The following is a 21,633-nucleotide window of genomic DNA, read 5'->3' on the forward strand; positions in this document are numbered from 1 at the left end:
CATCACTAATGTATCAGAAGAAAACTAAAAGGGAAACTACCAGCAGGATCTCACACCCTCCAAACCATTTAATGCCATGCCAGTAATGTTCCTCCATTACTGAGAATCCATAGTAACATACCGTATATACTCGAGTATAAGCCGACCCGAGTATAAGCCGACCCGAGTATAAGCCGACCCGAGTATAAGCCGACCCGAGTATAAGCCGACCCGAGTATAAGCCGACCCGAGTATAAGCCGACCCCCCTAATTTTGCAACAAAAAACTGGGAAAACTTATTGACTCGAGTATAAGCCTTGGGTGGGAAATGCAGCAGCTACTAGTAAATAAAAAAAAAAAAAATAATAGATACCAATAAAAGTAAAATTAATTGAGACATCAGTAGGTTAAGTGTTTTTGAATATCCATATTGAATCAGGAGCCCCATATAATGCTCCATGCAGTTCATTATGGCCCCCATAGATGCCCTATATAATACTCCATGCAGTTCTTTATGGCCCCATAGATGCCCCATATAATGCTCCATGCAGTTATGGCCCCATAGATGCCCCATATAATGCTCCATGCAGTTATGGCCCCATAGATGCCCCATATAATGCTCCATGCAGTTATGGCCCCATAGATGCCCCATATAATGCTCCATGCAGTTATGGCCCCATAGATGCCCCATATAATGCTCCATGCAGTTATGGCCCCATAGATGCCCCATATAATGCTCCATGCAGTTATGGCCCCATAGATGCCCCATATAATGCTCCATGCAGTTCTTTATGGCCCCATACATGCCCCATATAATGCTCCATGCAGTTATGGCCCCATAGATGCCCCATATAATGCTCCATGCAGTTCTTTATGGCCCCATAGATGCCCCATATAATGCTCCATGCAGTTATGGCCCCATAGATGCCCCATATAATGCTCCATGCAGTTATGGCCCCATAGATGCCCCATATAATGCTCCATGCAGTTATGGCCCCATAGATGCCCCATATAATGCTCCATGCAGTTATGGCCCCATAGATGCCCCATATAATGCTCCATGCAGTTCTTTATGGCCCCATAGATGCCCCATATAATGCTCCATGCAGTTATGGCCCCATAGATGCCCCATATAATGCTCCATGCAGTTATTTATGGCCCCATAGATGCCCCATATAATGCTCCATGCAGTTATGGCCCCATAGATGCCCCATATAATGCTCCATGCAGTTATGGCCCCATAGATGCCCCATATAATGCTCCATGCAGTTCTTTATGGCCCCATAGATGCCCCATATAATGCTCCATGCAGTTATGGCCCCATAGATGCCCCATATAATGCTCCATGCAGTTATGGCCCCATAGATGCCCCATATAATGCTCCATGCAGTTCTTTATGGCCCCATAGATGCCCCATATAATGCTCCATGCAGTTATGGCCCCATAGATGCCCCATATAATGCTCCATGCAGTTATGGCCCCATAGATGCCCCATATAATGCTCCATGCAGTTATGGCCCCATAGATGCCCCATATAATGCTCCATGCAGTTCTTTATGGCCCCATAGATGCCCCATATAATGCTCCATGCAGTTATGGCCCCATAGATGCCCCATATAATGCTCCATGCAGTTATGGCCCCATAGATGCCCCATATAATGCTCCATGCAGTTATGGCCCCATAGATGCCCAATGCAGTTCTTTATGGCCCCGTAGACGCTCCATACAGCATTGTGCCACATGTAATGCTGATGCTGCTGCAATAAAAAAAAAAAACAAACAAAAAACAAAACAAAACACATACTCACCTCTCGTCGCTGCTCCTCAGCGTCCCGTCTCTCCGCACTGACTGTTCAGGCAGAGGGCGGCGTGCACACTAATACGTCATCACGCCCTCTGACCTGAACAGTCACTGCAGAGGACGAGAAGACGGAGCGGCGCCCGGCAGATGGAACGCGGACAGGTGACTATGAAATACTTACCTGCTCCTGACGCTGTCCCTGCCTGTCCCATGGTACCGCAACTTCTTCCTGTAATGAGCGGTCACCGGTACTGCTCATTACAGTAGTGAATATGCGGCTCCACCCCTATTGTAGTGGAGTCCATTCATTACTTTAATGAGCGGCACCACGTGACCGCCGAATAGAGGAAGAGCTGCAGCGTGGGAAACCATGGGACAGGCAGGGACAGCGTTAGGAGCGCCAGGAGCAGGCGAGTATACGACGGTCCTCTCTCCCCCTCACCCGCCGACCAGGACTCGAGTATAAGCCGAGAGGTGCACTTTCAGCCCAAAAATTTGGGCTGAAAACCTCGGCTTATACTCGAGTATATACGGTAGTTAGCAAGGCCTAAAAAAACGACATTTGTTCATCCAGTTCAGCCTATATTCCATCAGAATAAATCCCCAGATCTACGTCCTTCTAAAGAACCTAATCACTGTAAGATACAATATTGTTATGCTCCAGGAAGACATCCAGGCCTCTCTTTACCCCTCGACTGAGTTCGCCATCACCACCTCCTCAGGCAAGGAATTCCAGATTCTCACTGCCCCAACAGTAAATAATCCTCTTCTATGTTGGTGGAGAAACCTTCTCTCCTCCAGACGCAGAGAATGCCTCCTTGTGACCGTCACTTTCCTTGGTATAAACAGATCCTCGGAGAGATATTTGTATTGTCCCCTTATACATGGTTATTAGATCGCCCCTCAGTCTTTTTTCTAGACTAAATAATTCTAATATTGCTAATCTCTCTGGGTATTGTAGTTGTTGTCGTCTTTTGTACTCGCTCTAGTTCCATTATATCCTTCCTGAGCACCGGTGCCCAAAGCTGTACACAGTACTCCATGTGCGGTCTAACCTGGGATTTGTACAGAGGCAGTATAATGCTCTCATCATGTGTATCCAGACCTCTTTTAATGCACCCCATGATCCTGTTTGCCTTGGCAGCTGCTGCCTGGCACTGGCTGCTCCAGGTAAGTTTATCATTAACTAGGATCCCCAAGTCCTTCTCTATGTCAGATTTACCCAGTGGTTTCCCGTTCAGTGTGTAATGGTGATATTGATTCCTTCTTCCCATGTGTATAACCTTACATTTATCATTGTTACACCTCATCTGCCACCTCCCGGCCCAAGTTTCCAACTTATCCAGATCCATCTGTAGCAGAATACTATCTTCCCCTGTATTGATTGCTTTACATAGTTTTGTATCATCTGCAAATATCGATATTTTTCTGTGTAAACCTTCTACCAGATCGTTAATAAATATGTTGAAGAGAAGAAGTCCCAACACCGACCCCTGTGGTCCCCACTGGTCACAGCGACCCAGTTAGAGACTATACCATTTATAACCACCCTCTGCTTTCTATCACTAAGCCAGTTACTAACCCATTTACACACATTTTCCCCCAGACCAAGCATTCTCATTTTGTGTACCAACCTCTTGTGCGGCACGGTATCAAACGCTTTGGAGAAATCATGATATACCACGTCCAATGACTCACCGTGGTCCAGTCTATAGTTTACCTCTTCATAAAAACTGATTAGATTGGTGGTGTGACAGGAGCGATTCCTCATAAACCCATGCTGATATGGAGTTAAAGGGAATCTGTCACCACTTTTTTGGCATATCATGTAAAAATATCAATCAATCGAGTGCAACCTATGCATTATAACAGTACTTTTGATACCCCTTCACTCTCCACCTTTGGTCAATAAATACCGTTTATTTTCCTCCCGCAGTGTATGCAAATCTGCTCGGTCCGATGGGCGGGGCTTATTGTCCGTCTCCACCCCCCTCCTCGACTTACTGTACATATTCGTTTCTGTGAATATCAGATCGCATTGCGTTACCGCCTGAGCGCAATTAAATGGCCTTTTGCGTGTGCGCAGTATATGCTTTGCCGCAATACTTCCGGGCCATAGAACGCAATGGCGTATGCGCAATTATGATTTTATGCTTTGCCCACTGTTGGGCATACTGCGCACGTGCGTAAGACCGTTTGAATGCGCACGCGCCGTAACAGTACGCGAACGCAGGAATTACCCGAAAGAAATGCATAGAGCAAGACAGGAGGGGAAGAGAGACGGACAATAAGCCCCGCCCATCGGGCAGATTTACATACACTGCAGAAGGAATATAAAAACGGTATTTATTGTTATTGATCAAAGGTCAAGGGTTATCAAAAGTACTGTTATAATGCATAGGCAACATTGAATTGAATGATATTTTTACATGATACGCAAAAAAAGTGGTGACAGATTCCCTTTACACAGTTATTCTCATAGAGATAATCCAGAATAACATCCCTCAGAAACCCTTCACATATTCTACCAACAATAGAGGTTAGACTCACTGGCCTAGAATTTCCAGGGTCACTTTTAGAGGCCTTTTTGAATATTGGCACCACATTTGCTATGTGCCAGTCCTGTGGAACAGACCCCGTCACTATAGAGTCCCTAAATATAAGAAATAATGGTTTGTCTATTACATTACTTAGTTCTCTTAGTACTCGTGGGTGTATGTCATCCGGACCCGGAGATTTATCTATTTTAATCTTATTTCGCCGGTTTCGCGCCTGTTGTTGGGTTAGATTGGTGACCCGTAATATAGGGTGTTCATTGTCTCTCGGCATTTCATTTTCCACCATGAATACCGTCCGTGGAGAAGAGGATGTTTAATACATAAGCTTTTTCCTCCTCCTCAACTACTATATATATTTGAAATATATATAAAAATGAGGCTGAAGGGCAATGGTAGATCTGACAGCCTCCACCACTTCAGCTCTGCCTCCTCCTGCTGGACTGCCTCTAAACTGTATGACTTTAGGCAAAGGCTCCACCAGTCCTGTGGAAGGGGGTGACGCAGGGTGAGAGCTGGAGTGACAGATGCTTCAGATCTACCATATCTCTTCAGTATCCATTATACAGTGAGCATGGAAAGTATTCAGACCAAAAAGGTCACTCTCTCCTGTGGTGTAGAGCTCGGCCCAGCACATTGCGCCCGCGGCGCTGAGACGTCAGACGTACAGGAGAAATGGAGAAGAGAGCTGATGGTTCACTGTTCCATCATTGCTTTCACCTGCACCAAAATCCAGGATCCATCCGGGGCAGAGAATCTATTCTGTGATTATATGACCGGCATCCAGGATCCATCTGGGGGCAGAGAATCTATTCTGTGGTTGTATGACCAGCATCCAGGATCCATCCGGGGCAGAGAATCTATTCTGTGGTTGTATGACCGGCATCCAGGATCCATCCGGGGCAGAGAATCTGTTCTGTGATTATATGACCGGCATCCAGGATCCATCCGGGGCAGAGAATCTATTCTGTGATTGTATGACCGGCATCCAGGATCCATCTGGGGGCAGAGAATCTATTCTGTGGTTGTATGACCGGCATGCTGCCATTTCTTCTCCTGTGAACCATGTTTTTGGCTCTTGGATTTTATCTTCAATAAATTTTGATACTTTTGGAAGCTGGATTTTCTCCTCTATTTAATCTATTCTGTGGTTGTATGACCGGCATCCAGGATCCATCCGGGGCAGAGAATCTGTTCTGTGGTTGTATGACCAGCATCCACAATCCATCCGGGGCAGAGAATCTATTCTGTGGTTGTATGACCGGCATCCAGGATCCATCCGGGGCAGAGAATCTATTCTGTGGTTGTATGACCGGCATCCAGGATCCATCCGGGGCAGAGAATCTATTCTGTGGTTGTATGACCGGCATCCAGGATCCATCCGGGGCAGAGAATCTATTCTGTGATTATATGACCGGCATCCACAATCCATCCGGGGCAGAGAATCTATTCTGTGATTATATGACCGGCATCCACAATCCATCCGGGGCAGAGAATCTATTCTGTGATTATATGACCGGCATCCACAATCCATCCGGGGCAGAGAATCTGTTCTGTGGTTGTATGACCGACATCCAGGATCCATCCGGGGAAGAGAATCTATTCTGTGATTATATGACCGGCATCCACAATCCATCCGGGGCAGAGAATCTATTCTGTGATTATATGCCCGGCATCCACAATCCATCCGGGGCAGAGAATCTGTTCTGTGGTTGTATGACCGACATCCAGGATCCATCCGGGGCAGAGAATCTATTCTGTGATTATATGACCGGCATCCACAATCCATCAGGGGCAGAGAATCTGTTCTGTGGTTGTATGACCGGCATCCAGGATCCATCCGGGGCAGAGAATCTATTCTGTGGTTGTATGACCGGCATCCAGGATCCATCCGGGGCAGAGAATCTATTCTGTGATTATATGACCGGCATCCACAATCCATCCGGGGCAGAGAATCTATTCTGTGATTATATGACCGGCATCCACAATCCATCCGGGGCAGAGAATCTGTTCTGTGGTTGTATGACCGGCATCCAGGATCCATCTGGGGGAAGAGAATCTATTCTGTGATTGTATGACCGGCATCCACAATCCATCAGGGGCAGAGAATCTATTCTGTGGTTGTATGACCGGCATCCACAATCCATCCGGGGCAGAGAATCTATTCTGTGATTGTATGACCGGCATCCACAATCCATCAGGGGCAGAGAATCTATTCTGTGATTATATGACCGGCATCCACAATCCATCAGGGGCAGAGAATCTATTCTGTGGTTGTAAGACCGGCATCCAGGATCCATCCGGGGCAGAGAATCTATTCTGTGGTTGTATGACCGGCATCCAGGATCCATCCGGGCAGAGAATCTATTCTGTGATTATATGACCGGCATCCACAATCCATCCGGGGCAGAGAATCTATTCTGTGATTATATGACCGGCATCCACAATCCATCCGGGGCAGAGAATCTGTTCTGTGGTTGTATGACCGACATCCAGGATCCATCCGGGGCAGAGAATCTATTCTGTGATTATATGACCGGCATCCACAATCCATCCGGGGCAGAGAATCTGTTCTGTGGTTGTATGACCGGCATCCAGGATCCATCCGGGGCAGAGAATCTATTCTGTGGTTGTATGACCGGCATCCAGGATCCATCCGGGGCAGAGAATCTATTCTGTGATTATATGACCGGCATCCACAATCCATCCGGGGCAGAGAATCTATTCTGTGATTATATGACCGGCATCCACAATCCATCCGGGGCAGAGAATCTGTTCTGTGGTTGTATGACCGGCATCCACAATCCATCTGGGGCAGAGAATCTATTCTGTGATTATATGACCGGCATCCAGGATCCATCCGGGGCAGAGAATCTATTCTGTGATTATATGACCGGCATCCACAATCCATCCGGGGCAGAGAATCTGTTCTGTGGTTGTATGACCGGCATCCAGGATCCATCCGGGGCAGAGAATCTATTCTGTGATTATATGACCGGCATCCACAATCCATCCGGGGCAGAGAATCTGTTCTGTGGTTGTATGACCGGCATCCAGGATCCATCCGGGGCAGAGAATCTATTCTGTGGTTGTATGACCGGCATCCAGGATCCATCTGGGGGAAGAGAATCTATTCTGTGATTGTATGACCGGCATCCACAATCCATCAGGGGCAGAGAATCTATTCTGTGGTTGTCTGACCGGCATCCAGGATCCATCCGGGGCAGAGAATCTATTCTGTGGTTGTATGACCGGCATCCAGGATCCATCCGGGCAGAGAATCTGTTCTGTGATTGTATGACCGGCATCCACAATCCATCTGGGGCAGAGAATCTATTCTGTGGTTGTATGACCGGCATCCACAATCGATCTGGGGCAGAGAATCTATTCTGTGGTTGTATGACCGGCATCCAGGATCCATCCGGGGCAGAGAATCTATTCTGTGATTATATGACCGGCATCCACAATCCATCCGGGGCAGAGAATCTGTTCTATGGTTTTATGACCAGCATCCAGGATCCATCCGGGGCAGAGAATCTATTCTGTGGTTGTATGACCGGCATCCAGGATCCATCCGGGGCAGAGAATCTATTCTGTGATTATATGACCGGCATCCACAATCCATCTGGGGCAGAGAATCTGTTCTGTGGTTGTATGACCGGCATCCAGGATCCATCTGGGGGAAGAGAATCTATTCTGTGATTATATGACCGGCATCCAGGATCCATCCGGGGCAGAGCATCTATTCTGTGATTATATGACCGGCATTCAGGAACCATCCGGGGCAGAGCATCTATTCTGTGGCTGTATGACCGGCATCCAGGATCCATCCGGGGCAGAGCATCTATTCTGTGGTTGTATGACCAGCATCCAGGATCCATCCGGGGCAGAGAATCTATTATGTGGTTGTATGACCGGCATCCACAATCCATCCGGGGCAGAGAATCTATTCTGTGGTTGTATGACCTTCTGTGGTTGTATGACCGGCATCCAGGATCCATCCGGGGCAGAGAATCTATTCTGTGGTTGTATGACCAGCATCCAGGATCCATCCGGGGCAGAGAATCTATTATGTGGTTGTATGACCGGCATCCACAATCCATCCGGGGCAGAGAATCTATTCTGTGGTTGTATGACCTTCTGTGGTTGTATGATCAGCATCCAGGATCCATCCGGGGCAGAGCATCTATTCTGTGGTTGTATGACCAGCATCCAGGATCCATCCGGGGCAGAGAATCTATTATGTGGTTGTATGACCGGCATCCAGGATCCATCAGGGGCAGAGAATCTATTCTGTGGTTGTATGACCTTCTGTGATTGTATGACCGGCATCCAGGATCCATCCGGGGCAGAGCATCTATTCTGTGGTTGTATGACCGGCATCCAGGATCCATCCGGGGCAGAGCATCTATTCTGTGATTGTATGACCGGCATCCACAATCCATCTGGGGCAGAGAATCTATTCTGTGGTTGTATGACCGGCATCCAGGATCCATCCGGGGCAGAGAATCTGTTCTGTGGTTGTATGACCGGCATCCAGGATCCATCTGGGGCAGAGAATCTATTATGTGGTTGTATGACCGGCATCCACAATCCATCCGGGGCAGAGAATCTATTCTGTGGTTGTATGACCTTCTGTGGTTGTATGACCGGCATCCAGGATCCATCCGGGGCAGAGCTATTCTGTGGTTGTATGACCAGCATCCAGGATCCATCCGGGGCAGAGAATCTATTCTGTGGTTGTATGACCGGCATCCACAATCCGTCCGGGGCAGAGAATCTGTTCTGGGATTGTATGACCGGCATCCACAATCCATCTGGGGCAGAGAATCTATTCTGTGGTTGTATGACCGGCATCCAGGATCCATCCGGGGCAGAGCATCTATTCTGTGGTTGTATGACCGGCATCCAGGAACCATCCGGGGCAGAGCATCTATTCTGTGGCTGTATGACCAGCATCCAGGATCCATCCGGGGCAGAGCATCTATTCTGTGGTTGTATGACCAGCATCCAGGATCCATCCGGGGCAGAGAATCTATTCTGTGGTTGCATGACCGGCATCCACAATCCATCCGGGGCAGAGAATCTATTCTGTGGTTGTATGACCGGCATCCAGGATCCATCCGGGGCAGAGAATCTATTCTGTGGTTGTATGACCGGCATCCACAATCCATCCGGGGCAGAGAATCTATTCTGTGGTTGTATGACCGGCATCCAGGATCCATCGGGGGCAGAGAATCTGTTCTGTGGTTGTATGACCGACATCCAGGATCCATCTGGGGGAAGAGAATCTCTTCTGTGATTATATGACCGGCATCCAGGATCCATCCGGGGCAGAGAATCTATTCTGTGGTTGTATGACCGGCATCCAGGATCCATCCGGGGCAGAGAATCTATTCTGTGATTATATGACCGGCATCCAGGATCCATCCGGGGCAGAGAATCTATTCTGTGATTATATGACCACCAGTGCGATGCTGGGTAAGGGGAGCTGGATGCGGTCACTGAATCTGGGCCCCGCTCCCCCAGCCCTACAGCATGGCCTTCTGTTAGTATTGGTGCGCCACTGGGAGACACAGATGGTGTCACGGATCCCTTCTCCGTGGTGTCACTTATTCGTCACGTGCCTGCTCTCACACGTGACTTGGGGTTGTGCCTGCAAGGGTTAATCTATCTCCCCTCTCTCAGTCCAGCATTCAACCTCTGTCCTATGCTGTAATGGGATCATAAATCACACAGCGACCCAGACCACACACCCGCTCATACACGCTGCCACCACTCATTGAATACACGGGCGAGGAGTCCCAGACTATTAACCCCTTCATGACCCAGCCTATTTTGACCTTAATGACCTGGCCGTTTTTTGCAATTCTGACCAGTGTCCCTTTATGAGGTAATAACTCAGGAACGCTTCAAAGGATCCTAGCGGTTTTGAGATTGTTTTTTCGAGACATATTGGGCTTCATGTTAGTGGTAAATTTAGGTCGATAATTTTTGCGCTTATTTGTGAAAAAAATGGAAATTTGGCGAAAATTTTGAAAATTTAGCAATTTTCAAATTTTGAATTTGTATTCTGTTAAACCAGAGAGTTATGTGACACAAAATAGTTAATAAATAACATTTCCCACATGTCTACTTTACATCAGCACAATTTTGGAAACAAAATTTTTTTTTGCTAGGAAGTTATAAGGGTTAAAATTTGACCAGCGATTTCTCATTTTTACAACAAAATTTACAAAACCATTTTTTTAGGGACCACCTCACATTTGAAGTCAGTTTGAGGGTTCTATATGGCTGAAAATACCCAAAAGTGACACCATTCTAAAAACTGCACCCCTCAAGGTGCTCAAAACCACATTCAAGAAGTTTATTAACCCTTCAGGCGCTTCACAGCAGCAGAAGCAACATGGAAGGAAAAAATTAACATTTCACTTTTTAGTTACAAAAATGATCTTTTAGCAACAATTTTTTTTATTTTCCCAAGGGTAAAAAGAGAAACTAGACCCCAAAAGTTATTGTACAATTTGTCCTGAGGACGCCGATACCCCATATGTGGGGGTAAACCACTGTTTGTGCACATGGCAGGGCTCGGAAGGGAAGGAGCGCCATTTGACTTTTTGAATGAAAAATTGGCTCCAATCTTTAGCGGACACCATGTCGCGTTTGGAGAGCCCCTGTGTGCCTAAACATTGGAGCTCCCCCACAAGTGACCCCATTTTGGAAACTAGACCCCCCAAGGAACTTATCTAGAGGCATAGTGAGCACGTTGAACCCCCAGGTGCTTCACAAATTGATCCATAAAAAAATCAAAAAGTACTTTTTTTTCACAAAAAAATTCTTTTAGCCTCAATTTGTTCATTTCCACATGGGCAACAGGATAAAATGGATCCTAAAATTTATTGGGCAATTTCTCCTGAGTACACTGATACCTCACATGTGGGGGTAAACCACTGTTTGGGCACACGGCAGGGCTCGGAAGGGAAGGAGCGCCATTTGACTTTTTGAATGAAAAATTAGCTCCAATCTTTAGCGGACACCATGTCGCGTTTGGAGAGCCCCTGTGTGCCTAAACATTGGAGCTCCCCCACAAGTGACCCCATTTTGGAAACAAGACCTCCCATGGAACTAATCTTGATGTGCGGTGACCACTTTAAACCCCCAAGTGCTTCACATAAGTTTATAACGCAGAGCCGTGAAAATAAAAAATCTTTTTTCTTTCCTCAAAAATTGTTTTTTAGCCCGCAATTTTTTCTTTTCACAAGAGTAACAGGAGAAATTGGACCCCAAAAGTTGTTGTCCAGTTTGTTCTGAGTACGCTGATACCCCATATGTGGGGGAACCACTGTTTTGGCACACGTTGGGGCTCGGAAGGGAAGTAGTGACGTTTTGGAATGCAGACTTTGATGGAATGGTCTGCGGGCATCATGTTGTTTGCAGAGCCCCTGATGTGCCTAAACCGTAGAAACCCCCCACAAGTGACCCCATTTTGGAAACTAGACCCCCCAAAGACCTTATCTAGATATGTGGTGAGCACTTTGAACCCCCAAGTGCTTCACAGAAGTTTACAACGCAGAGTCGTGAAAATAAAAAATCATTTTTCTTTCCTCAAAAATGATGTTTTAGCAAGCAACGTTTTATTTTCACAAGGGGAAAAGAAGAAATTGGACCCCAATGGTTGTCGCCCAGTTTGTCCCGAGTATGCTGGTACCCCATATGTGGGGGTAAACCACGGTTTTGGCACACATTGGGGCTCGGAAGGGAAGTAGTGACGTTTTGGAATGTAGACTTTGATGGAATGGTCTGCAGGCATCATGTTACGTTTGCAGAGCCCCTGATGTGCCTAAACAGTAGAAACCCCCCACAAGTGACCCCATTTTGGAAACTAGACCCCCAAACGAACTTATCTAGATATGTGGTGAGCACTTTGAACCCCCAAGTGCTTCACAGAAGTTTACAACGCAGAGCCGTGAAAATATAAAATAATTTTTCTTTCCTCAAATATGTTTTAACAAGCAATTTTTTATTTTCACAAGGGTAACAGGAGAAATTGGACCCCAATAATTGTTGCCCAGTTTGTCCCGAGTATGCTGGTACCCCATATGTGGGGGTAAACCACTGCTTGGGCGCACGTCGGGGCTCGGAAAGGAGGGAGCACCATTTGACTTTTTGAGCGCAAGATTGGCTGGAATCAATGGTGGCGCCATGTTGCGTTTGGAGACCCCTGATGTGCCTAAACAGTGGAAACCCCTCAATTCTAACTCCAACACTAACCCCAACACACCCCTAGCCCTAATCTCAACTCTAGCCATAACCCTAACCACAACCCTAACCCCAACACACCCCTAACCACAACCCTAACCCCAACACACCCCTAACCCTAATCCCTAATCCTAACCCTAACCACAACCCTAACCCCAACACACCCATAACCATAACCCTAACCACAAGCCTAATCTTAACCCTATTTCCAACCCTAGCCCTAATTCCAACCCTAACTCTAATTCCAACCCTAAGGCTATGTGCCCACGTTGCAGATTCGTGTGAGATTTTTCCGCACCATTTTTGAAAAATCTGCAGGTAAAAGGCAATGCGTTTTACCTGCGGATTTACTGCGGATTTCCAGTGTTTTTTGTGCGGATTTCACCTGCGGATTCCTATTGAGGAACAGGTGTAAAACGCTGCGTAATCCGCACAAAGAATTGACGTGCTGCGGAAAATACAACGCAGCGTTCCCGCGCTGTATTTTCCGCACCATGGGCACAGCGGATTTGGTTTTCCATAGGTTTACATGGAACTGTAAACCTGATGGAACACTGCTACGAATCCACAGCGGCCAATCCACTGCGGATATGCAGCCAAATCCGCACCGTGTGCATATAGCCTAATTCTAAGGCTATGTGCACACGCTGCGGAAAACGCTGCGGATCTGCAGTGTTTCCGCAGCTGCGGGTGCGCAGCAGTTTCCCGTGAGTTTATAGTTCAATGTAAACCTATGGGAAACAAAAAAGGCTGTGCCCATGCTGCGGGAAAAAATGCGCGGAAACGCAGCGGTTTACATTCTGGAGCATGTCACTTCTTTCTGCGGATTCCGTAGCGGTTTTACACCTGCTCCAATAGAAAACCGCAGTTGTAAAACCGCAGTGAAATCCGCAGAAAAACCACGGTGAATCCGTGATAAATCCGCAGCGGTTTTGCACTGCGGATTTAACAAATCTGCTGCGGAAAAATCCGCAGAGGACCAGAATAAGTGTGCACATACCCTAACCCTAGTTCTAACCCTAACCCCAACCCTAGTTCTAACCCTAACCCTAGTTCTAACCCTAACCCTAGTTCTAACCCTAACCCTAGTTCTAACTTTAGTGGGGGAAAAAAATAAATAAAAATATTTTCTTTATTTTATTGTTGTCCCTACCTATGGGGGTGATAAAGGGGGGGTTCATTTACTATTTTTTTTATTTTGATCACTGTGATAGGTTTTATCACAGTGCTCAAAATGTACATCGAACGAATCTGCCGGCCGATTCGGCGGGCGCACTGCGCATGCGCCCGCCATTTTGGAATATGGCGGCGCCCAGGGAGAAGACGGATGGACACCGGGAAGCTCGGTAAGTATGAAGGAGGGAGATCGGGGCACGGGGGGTGGATCGGAGGACGGGGGGGGGGGGGGGGGGGGGGGGGGGTGTGGATCGCAGAATGGGGGGAGCAGACAGGAGGACGGAGGGTACCGGACCACCGAACGGAGGACTGGGGAGTAGATCGGGGGCGGTGGGGGGGGGCAGACCAGTATTTCCAGCCATGGCCGATGATATTGCAGCATTGGCCATGGCTGGATTGCAATATTTCACCAGTTTTTTAGGTGAAATATTACAAATTGCTCTGATTGGCTGTTGCACTTTCAACAGCCAATCAGAGCGATCGTAGCCACCGGGGGGTGAAGCCACCCCCTCTGGGCTAAAGTACCACTCCCCCTGTCCCTGCAGATCGGGTGAAATTGGAGTTAACCCTTTCACACGATCTGCAGGGACGCGATCATTCTGTGACACAGCATATGCGTCACAGGTCGGATTGGCACCGACTTTCATGACGCATACGCTGTGTCACAGGTCGGGAAGGGGTTAATACTAATAATGTCTATCACTCATAAGGCTCACACACCTTAAGCTATGGATTCTTTTAGAACATTCAAGGTTCAACTTGTTAAAGTTTTATACTTTAATAACAAAAGGTTCAATGCTTACAATAAGAAAAAGGTATAAAAAATGATAATAAAAAGACATACAACTTATGCAAAACAGTATAAAATAATCGAGAAAACTTACAGAAATTATCTAACTGGTAGTTGCTTTCTGCTCCCTGAATGTAGATTGGATCACACCAGCTTCTCAGGCTGCCCCCAACATGTGAACACAATTCTCTGTCTGCAGCCTAAATTTATAACTTTGGTCTGGGGGTCAGGTTTCTAGACTGGCCCCTCAGGTTAATATCATAATTGCTGTTTTTTTAATTGGCCACGGCCGCGCTACTAATGAATATATTATTTTTCTCTTGAGACACTTGTGAAAAGGTTCTCAGGAATAGATACCCTCAGGCCCCAATTAGCATCTCCCCTCCAAGACCTAGGAGGTGCCAAATGTTCCCTTTCTTCTTGGCTCTAGCTAGACCTCCTGGTGAGATATGGAGACACAATGTCTACTAGTCCCAAGGAAGTACCTATTAACACCTAGGTGCAACTTGCCTTCAGGACAGATGTTACATTATCACTAGTCACACATATAACCCTAGACATATGTCACTACACACATAGATATATATATATATATATATATATACACATATTTCACCACAGATGGGCAGCAACTATACTATATACCCCACTTCATCGTACAGTGACCGGTTACTGGGGCACAGGCCACCCCACCAGTGAGCGCGTCCTCTCTGGTCTTTGACATTACAGTGTTGACGGGACAGCGCCTGGCATCTTACCTGAGAGCGTCGGCCCCATAACTGTTGATAACGAGTGCAGGGTCCGGGTAATTCTTCTTACTTTTACTCATTTTCTGACCATCACTAAGAAAAGTGTCATTAGAAAATTATATCACATCAGATGCCAGCCCCCCCCACAACTGCCCTAGTGATGGCAGGCCCCCCACAACTGCTACACTCAGGCGTGGAAATACCTGGCCAATACCAGACCATTGACGATGACGTTCTTGAATGGTGGCTGACCAAAAAGAGCAGTAGAGAGGACCAGAAGGGTGTAGAACCTGTAGGGGAAGACAATGGTTAGAGCAGGCACTGGAACCTCCACACCTGGAGGCCATCCTGCCTCTTACTCACCACCCTCTAGTCTGGTCGATGCCTTCAGCAATGAAATCCGCTGGGAACGAGTCTTCAAACTCCTTCCTGTTCTGAAAAGGGTAGTGGACCTGAGCGTAGGGCATGCTGCCGCTCTCAAACCAGCAGTCAAACACCTCAGTGACGCGGCGCAGGACGCCCTTCCCGCGGCGAGACGGGATAGTCAGGTGGTCCACACTGCGGAGACATGTACAAGGCATGTGCAGGCCACCATGCACACAGATGGTATCAGGCACCTGGTCGGACTCACCTCTCACGGTGCAGATCTGTGACCTTACAGGTGGTCAGCTCCTCCAGCTCCGCCAAGGATCCCACACACACAACCTGACAAGAAGAGAACCGCAGAGTGATCACGGTGAGAGACAGAGAGCGACGAGGGAGGCGGAGGGGTGTAGGCGCGCAAGGAGAGAGAGGAGGCGGAGGAGGGGTGTAGGCGCGCACAGGGAGAGGAAGGCGGAGGGGTGTAGGCGCGCACAGGGAGAGGAAGGCGGAGGGGTGTAGGCGCGCACAGGGAGAGGAAGGCGGAGGGGTGTAGGCGCGCACAGGGAGAGGAAGGCGGAGGGGTGTACGCGCGCACAGGGAGAGGAAGGCGGAGGGGTGTACGCGCGCACAGGGAGAGGAAGGCGGAGGGGTGTACGCGCGCACAGGGAGAGGGAGGGGTGTACACGCGCACAGGGAGAGGAAGGCGGAGGGGTGTACGCGCGCACAGGGAGAGGAAGGCGGAGGGGTGTACGCACGCACAGGGAGAGGAAGGCGGAGGGGTGTACGCGCGCACAGGGAGAGGAAGGCGGAGGGGTGTACGCGCGCACAGGGAGAGGAAGGCGGAGGGGTGTACACGCGCACAGGGAGAGGAAGGCGGAGGGGTGTACGCACGCGGAGAGAGGAGGCGGGGGTGCATAAAGCAGAGGTGTGTGATTAGCATCTACATCTAGAATCAGCAGTGATGAGCCTCCCCTCCAGATGGGGGCGAACTCTTCTATACACCGCAGTCACTCCATGACAGGTGAGCTACAGACTACTAACCTCCTCAAAGTCCTCGCTGACCCACAGGGGGATCGGCGTCCCCCAGTAGCGGTTCCTGGAAATGGCCCAATCTCGCGCCTCCTTCAACCAATTCCCAAAACGTTTCTCTCTTACAAATTCCGGAACCCTGAAACAAACAAATTCTAAGAAACCAGAACACAAGACCCCAAAGTGAGATCCCCAGTCTGCAAGTACGGAGGGTCTCCAGGAGCGTTATAAGAGGGGCTGATATCAGTCACATATGGTGTAATGTCTGGAGGTTATATCAGTACTGGAGCGTTATAAGAGGGGCCGGTATCAGTCACATAAGGTGTAATATCTGGGGGTTATATCAGTACTGGAGCGTTATAAGAGGGGCTGATATCAGTCACATATGATGTAATGTCTGGGGGTTATATCAGTACTGGAGCGTTATAAGAGGGGCTGATATCAGTCACATATGGTGTAATGTCTGGGGGTTATATCAGTACTGGAGCGTTATAAGAGGGGCTGATATCAGTCACATATGGTGTAATGTCTGGGGTTATATCAGTTCTGGAGCGTTATAAGAGGGGCTGATATCAGTCACATATGGTGTAATGTCTGGAGGTTATATCAGTACTGGAGCGTTATAAGAGGGGCTGATATCAGTCACATATGGTGTAATGTCTGGAGGTTATATCAGTACTGGAGCGTTATAAGAGGGGCTGATATCAGTCACATATGATGTAATGTCTGCGGGTTATATCAGTACTGGAGCGTTATAAGAGGCTGATATCAGTCACATATGGTGTAATGTCTGGGGGTTATATATTGGGGGCCCCTGGCTGTTGGGGGCCCCTGGCTTTGGATCTCCTTTTTATACCCCATTTTACAGGGCAGTACTGAGATTCCGGCCTCATACATTAATGTCTGGGGGTTATATCAGTACTGGAGCGTTGGGGGACCGGCCCCTGGCTGTTGGGGGCTCCTGGCTTTGGATCTCCTTTTTATACCCCATTTTACAGGGCAGTACTGGAATTCCGGCCTCATACATTAATGTCTGGGGGTTATATCAGTACTGGAGCGTTGGGGGACCGGCCCCTGGCTGTTGGGGGCCCCTGGCTTTGGATCTCCTTTTTATACCCCATTTTACAGGGCAGTACTGGGATTCCGGCCTCGTACATTAATGTCTGGAGAGCGCAGCGTCACAGAGAGCGGCTGTAATTTGGAAGTTTAGGATTTAAGTCTCCAGGCAGCGGAACTGGGTTAGGAGGACAGGGAGCCCTCAATGTTATTACACCAGCCCAGCCCCCTCCACTGCCCTCCTTCCTGGGCACTGGGGGCCTGACCCCAGCACGGAGGAGCCAGATAATAATTAGATCATTAATTCAGGTCACCCAAGGAAGCACGAAACAGAAAAAGCACAAGAAAGCAGGAAAGGTAAAGCGGGCCGAAGCCGGCGCCATCTTCATTCCCGAGCACTCGTAGGCCAGCAGGAGCCCCGCCGCACTGCTCACTTTACAGCTCTGCGGTGAAAGCTTGCTGGCCAAGTCTCCTCGATGGAGGGGACGTAGAATGTAGATGTGCGGAGCAGTGATGGCCAATGGCGGAGCCAGGAGGCAGCGCGACGCGGCGAGATGAAAGGAAGCAGAGGAAGACGAGCCGGCTGGAAGTTAGGTGTAGCCAAGGACAACCCAAGAGTAGTAATGACGGAGCGGGGTCACTGGTCGCCCACTGTGTGCCTGGGGATAGTGGGCGCAGGGAGCTGGCACCACAGGGTCTCACCTCAGCCCCAGGTGATGGCTACAAGCTGATGGGGGAGGGGGAGAAAAGCCACATGTTAGTTATGGAGTGGGGTGACTTCAAGGGGAGAGGATCCAGGCTGTGGTGGACGGACGGACGGATGGACGGATGGATGGATGGACGGAGGATCTGTGGAGTTTTGGCCATCGGTTGCCGGCTGGATCCTCCTGCCACGGTTGAGGGTCCGTGTCTGGGACTCGTTGGTCCTGGACACATGGACGTCGGTTGTGTTAATTGTCCTCTGGAGGAGCCTGGACTGTAACTACAGACTATACTGGCGGAAGATAAGAAAGCTGGGGGCCAAAAGATTGGGGCCAAAAGCTGGGGCCAGTGGGTATCGCCTGGTACTGGGGCAGTGGGACCATCGGCCCCGGGGAGGGATCTATGGACTGGGGAAAGTATTGGAGAACCTTGGACGTATGGAATAAAAGAGTGACATTGTGACCTGCCGGTGATTATTACACGCCACAGCCTCAGATGTGTGCCCCCCAACTATACAGCGCAGGGTAATCCCCACAGTGTGGCCCCCCCCCACTATACAGCGCAGGATAATCCCCGCAGTGTGCCCCCTCCCACTATACAGCGCAGGGTAATCCCCGCAGTGTGGCCCCCCCCACTATACAACGCAGGATAATCCCCGCAGTGTGCCCCCTCCCCACTATACAGCGCAGGGTAATCCCCGCAGTGCGCCCCCCCCCACTATACAGCGCATGGTAATCACCGCAGTGTGCCCCCTCCCCACTATACAGCGCAGGGTAATCCCCGCAGTGTGGCCCCCCCCCACTATACAGCGCAGGATAATCCTCGCAGTGCGCCCCCCCCACTATACAGCGCATGGTAATCACCGCAGTGCGCCCCCCCCACTATACAGCGCATGGTAATCACCGCAGTGTGCCCCCTCCCCACTATACAGCGCAGGGTAATCCCCGCAGTGTGCCCCCCCCCCCACTATACAGAGCAGGGTAATCCTCGCAGTGTGCCCCCCCCCCACTATACAGCACAGGGTAATCACCGCAGTGCGCCCCCCCCACTATACAGCGCATGGTAATCGCCGCAGTGTGCCCCCTCCCCACTATACAGCGCAGGGTAATCCCCGCAGTGTGCCCCCCCCCACTATACAGAGCAGGGTAATCACCGCAGTGTGCCCCCCCCACTATACAGAGCAGGGTAATCTCCGCAGTGTTCCCCCTCCCCACTATACAGCACAGGGTAATCACCGCAGTGTGCCCCCCCCCACTATACGGCGCAGGGTAATCCCCGCAGTGTGCCCCCTCCCCACTATACAGCACAGGGTAATCACCGCAGTGTGCCCCCCCCACTATACAGAGCAGGGTAATCACCGCAGTGCGCCCCCTCCCCACTATACAGCACAGGGTAATCACCGCAGTGTGCCCCCCCCACTATACAGAGCAGGGTAATCACCGCAGTGCGCCCCCTCCCCACTATACAGCGCAGGGTAATCACCGCAGTGCGCCCCCTCCCCACTATACAGCGCAGGGTAATCCCCGCAGTGTGGCCCCCCCACCACTATACAGAGCAGGGTAATCCCCGCAGTGTGCCCCCCCCCACACTATACAGCGCAGGGTAATCACCGCAGTGTGCCCCCTCCCCACTATACAGAGCAGGGTAATCCCCGCAGTGTGCCCCCCCCCCCCCACTATACAGCGCAGGGTAATCCCCGCAGTGTGCCCCCCCCCCCCCCACTATACAGCGCAGGGTAATCCCCGCAGTGTGCCCCCTCCCCACTATACAGAGCAGGGCAATCCCCGCAGTGTGCCCCCCCCCCCCCACTATACAGAGCAGGGTAATCCCCGCAGTGTGCCCCCCCCCACTATACAGAGCAGGGTAATCCCCGCAGTGTGCCCCCCCCCCACTATACAGAGCAGGGTAATCACCGCAGTGTGCCCCCTCCCCACTATACAGAGCAGGGTAATCCCCGCAGTGTGCCCCCCCCCCCACTATACAGCGCAGGGTAATCCCCGCAGTGTGCCCCCTCCCCACTATACAGAGCAGGGCAATCCCCGCAGTGTGCCCCCCCCCCACTATACAGCGCAGGGTAATCCCCGCAGTGTGGCCCCCCCACCACTATACAGAGCAGGGTAATCCCCGCAGTGTGCCCCCCCCCACACTATACAGCGCAGGGTAATCACCGCAGTGTGCCCCCTCCCCACTATACAGAGCAGGGTAATCCCCGCAGTGTGCCCCCCCCCCCCACTATACAGCGCAGGGTAATCACCGCAGTGTGCCCCCTCCCCACTATACAGAGCAGGGTAATCCCCGCAGTGTGCCCCCCCCCCCCACTATACAGCGCAGGGTAATCACCGCAGTGTGCCCCCCCCCCACTATACAGAGCAGGGTAATCCCCGCAGTGTGCCCCCCCCCCACTATACAGCGCAGGGTAATCCCCGCAGTGTGCCCCCTCCCCACTATACAGAGCAGGGTAATCCCCGCAGTGTGCCCCCCCCCCCCCCCCACTATACAGCGCAGGGTAATCACCGCAGTGTGCCCCCTCCCCACTATACATACAGTGTTGGATTCTGAACATTTTTTTCAGACCTGGGCTTGTTTCACCTGCACCGAACAGTCTGGATTTATATTGATTTGTCTGTGTCCTTAAAGGGAACTTGTCACCCCCCCAGGCATTTGTAACTAGAAGAGCCACCTTGTGCAGCACAGCCGTCACTCCGGGCACCGCCTCCTCTTACTGTATTATCGTCCCCGGGGCCTGCACATTAAGGTTTTTTTTGGTTTTTTTTTTTTCGGGCGTGGGTAGTTGCGGGGACGATAATACAGCAAGAGGAGGCGACCGGCGCGCACAGGCCCGGAGTGACGGCTGTGCTGCGTCTGATTAGGAAGAAAAGACCCGCCTCCAGGACGGTTTCAGGGTAAGAGGGGGCACATTTTATAAGGGATTATTTCAGCGTGTGCAGGCATCATAACTTGTCACCTTGTCAGAATGCAGCATTTGGGCCGCACAAGGTGACTCTTTTAGTTAAAAACGCCTGAGTGGGATTGTGGACTCATTCAGAGCATATTATGACTCTCTCTACAATTTAAGCGGCCCGTTGTCTGATATGTCCCCTTCCGAGTTTCAAGAATGGGTGGACGACTACATCCGGGACACTGAGCTCCCGCCTATGTTGGTGGAGGAGTCTG

General features: G+C 50.1%; 1 protein-coding gene across 1 annotated transcript in view; it reads right to left on the reverse strand.

Moving 5' to 3' along the window:
- IARS1 (isoleucyl-tRNA synthetase 1) overlaps positions 1 to 21,633 on the reverse strand; it is a 110,054-nt gene that overhangs the window by 15,419 nt on the left and 73,002 nt on the right. Inside the window, exons 14-18 of the mRNA XM_077277296.1 lie at positions 16,714 to 16,840; positions 15,941 to 16,014; positions 15,673 to 15,867; positions 15,513 to 15,599; positions 15,319 to 15,402 (exon numbers count right to left, since the gene is read on the reverse strand). Of these exons, the coding sequence (XP_077133411.1) occupies positions 15,319 to 15,402; positions 15,513 to 15,599; positions 15,673 to 15,867; positions 15,941 to 16,014; positions 16,714 to 16,840 (567 nt within the window). The remainder of the gene's footprint in view (positions 1 to 15,318; positions 15,403 to 15,512; positions 15,600 to 15,672; positions 15,868 to 15,940; positions 16,015 to 16,713; positions 16,841 to 21,633) is intronic.

Source organism: Ranitomeya variabilis, chromosome 8 (genome assembly GCF_051348905.1).
Source record: "Ranitomeya variabilis isolate aRanVar5 chromosome 8, aRanVar5.hap1, whole genome shotgun sequence".
In the NCBI taxonomy this organism is placed as follows: Eukaryota; Metazoa; Chordata; class Amphibia; order Anura; family Dendrobatidae; genus Ranitomeya; species Ranitomeya variabilis.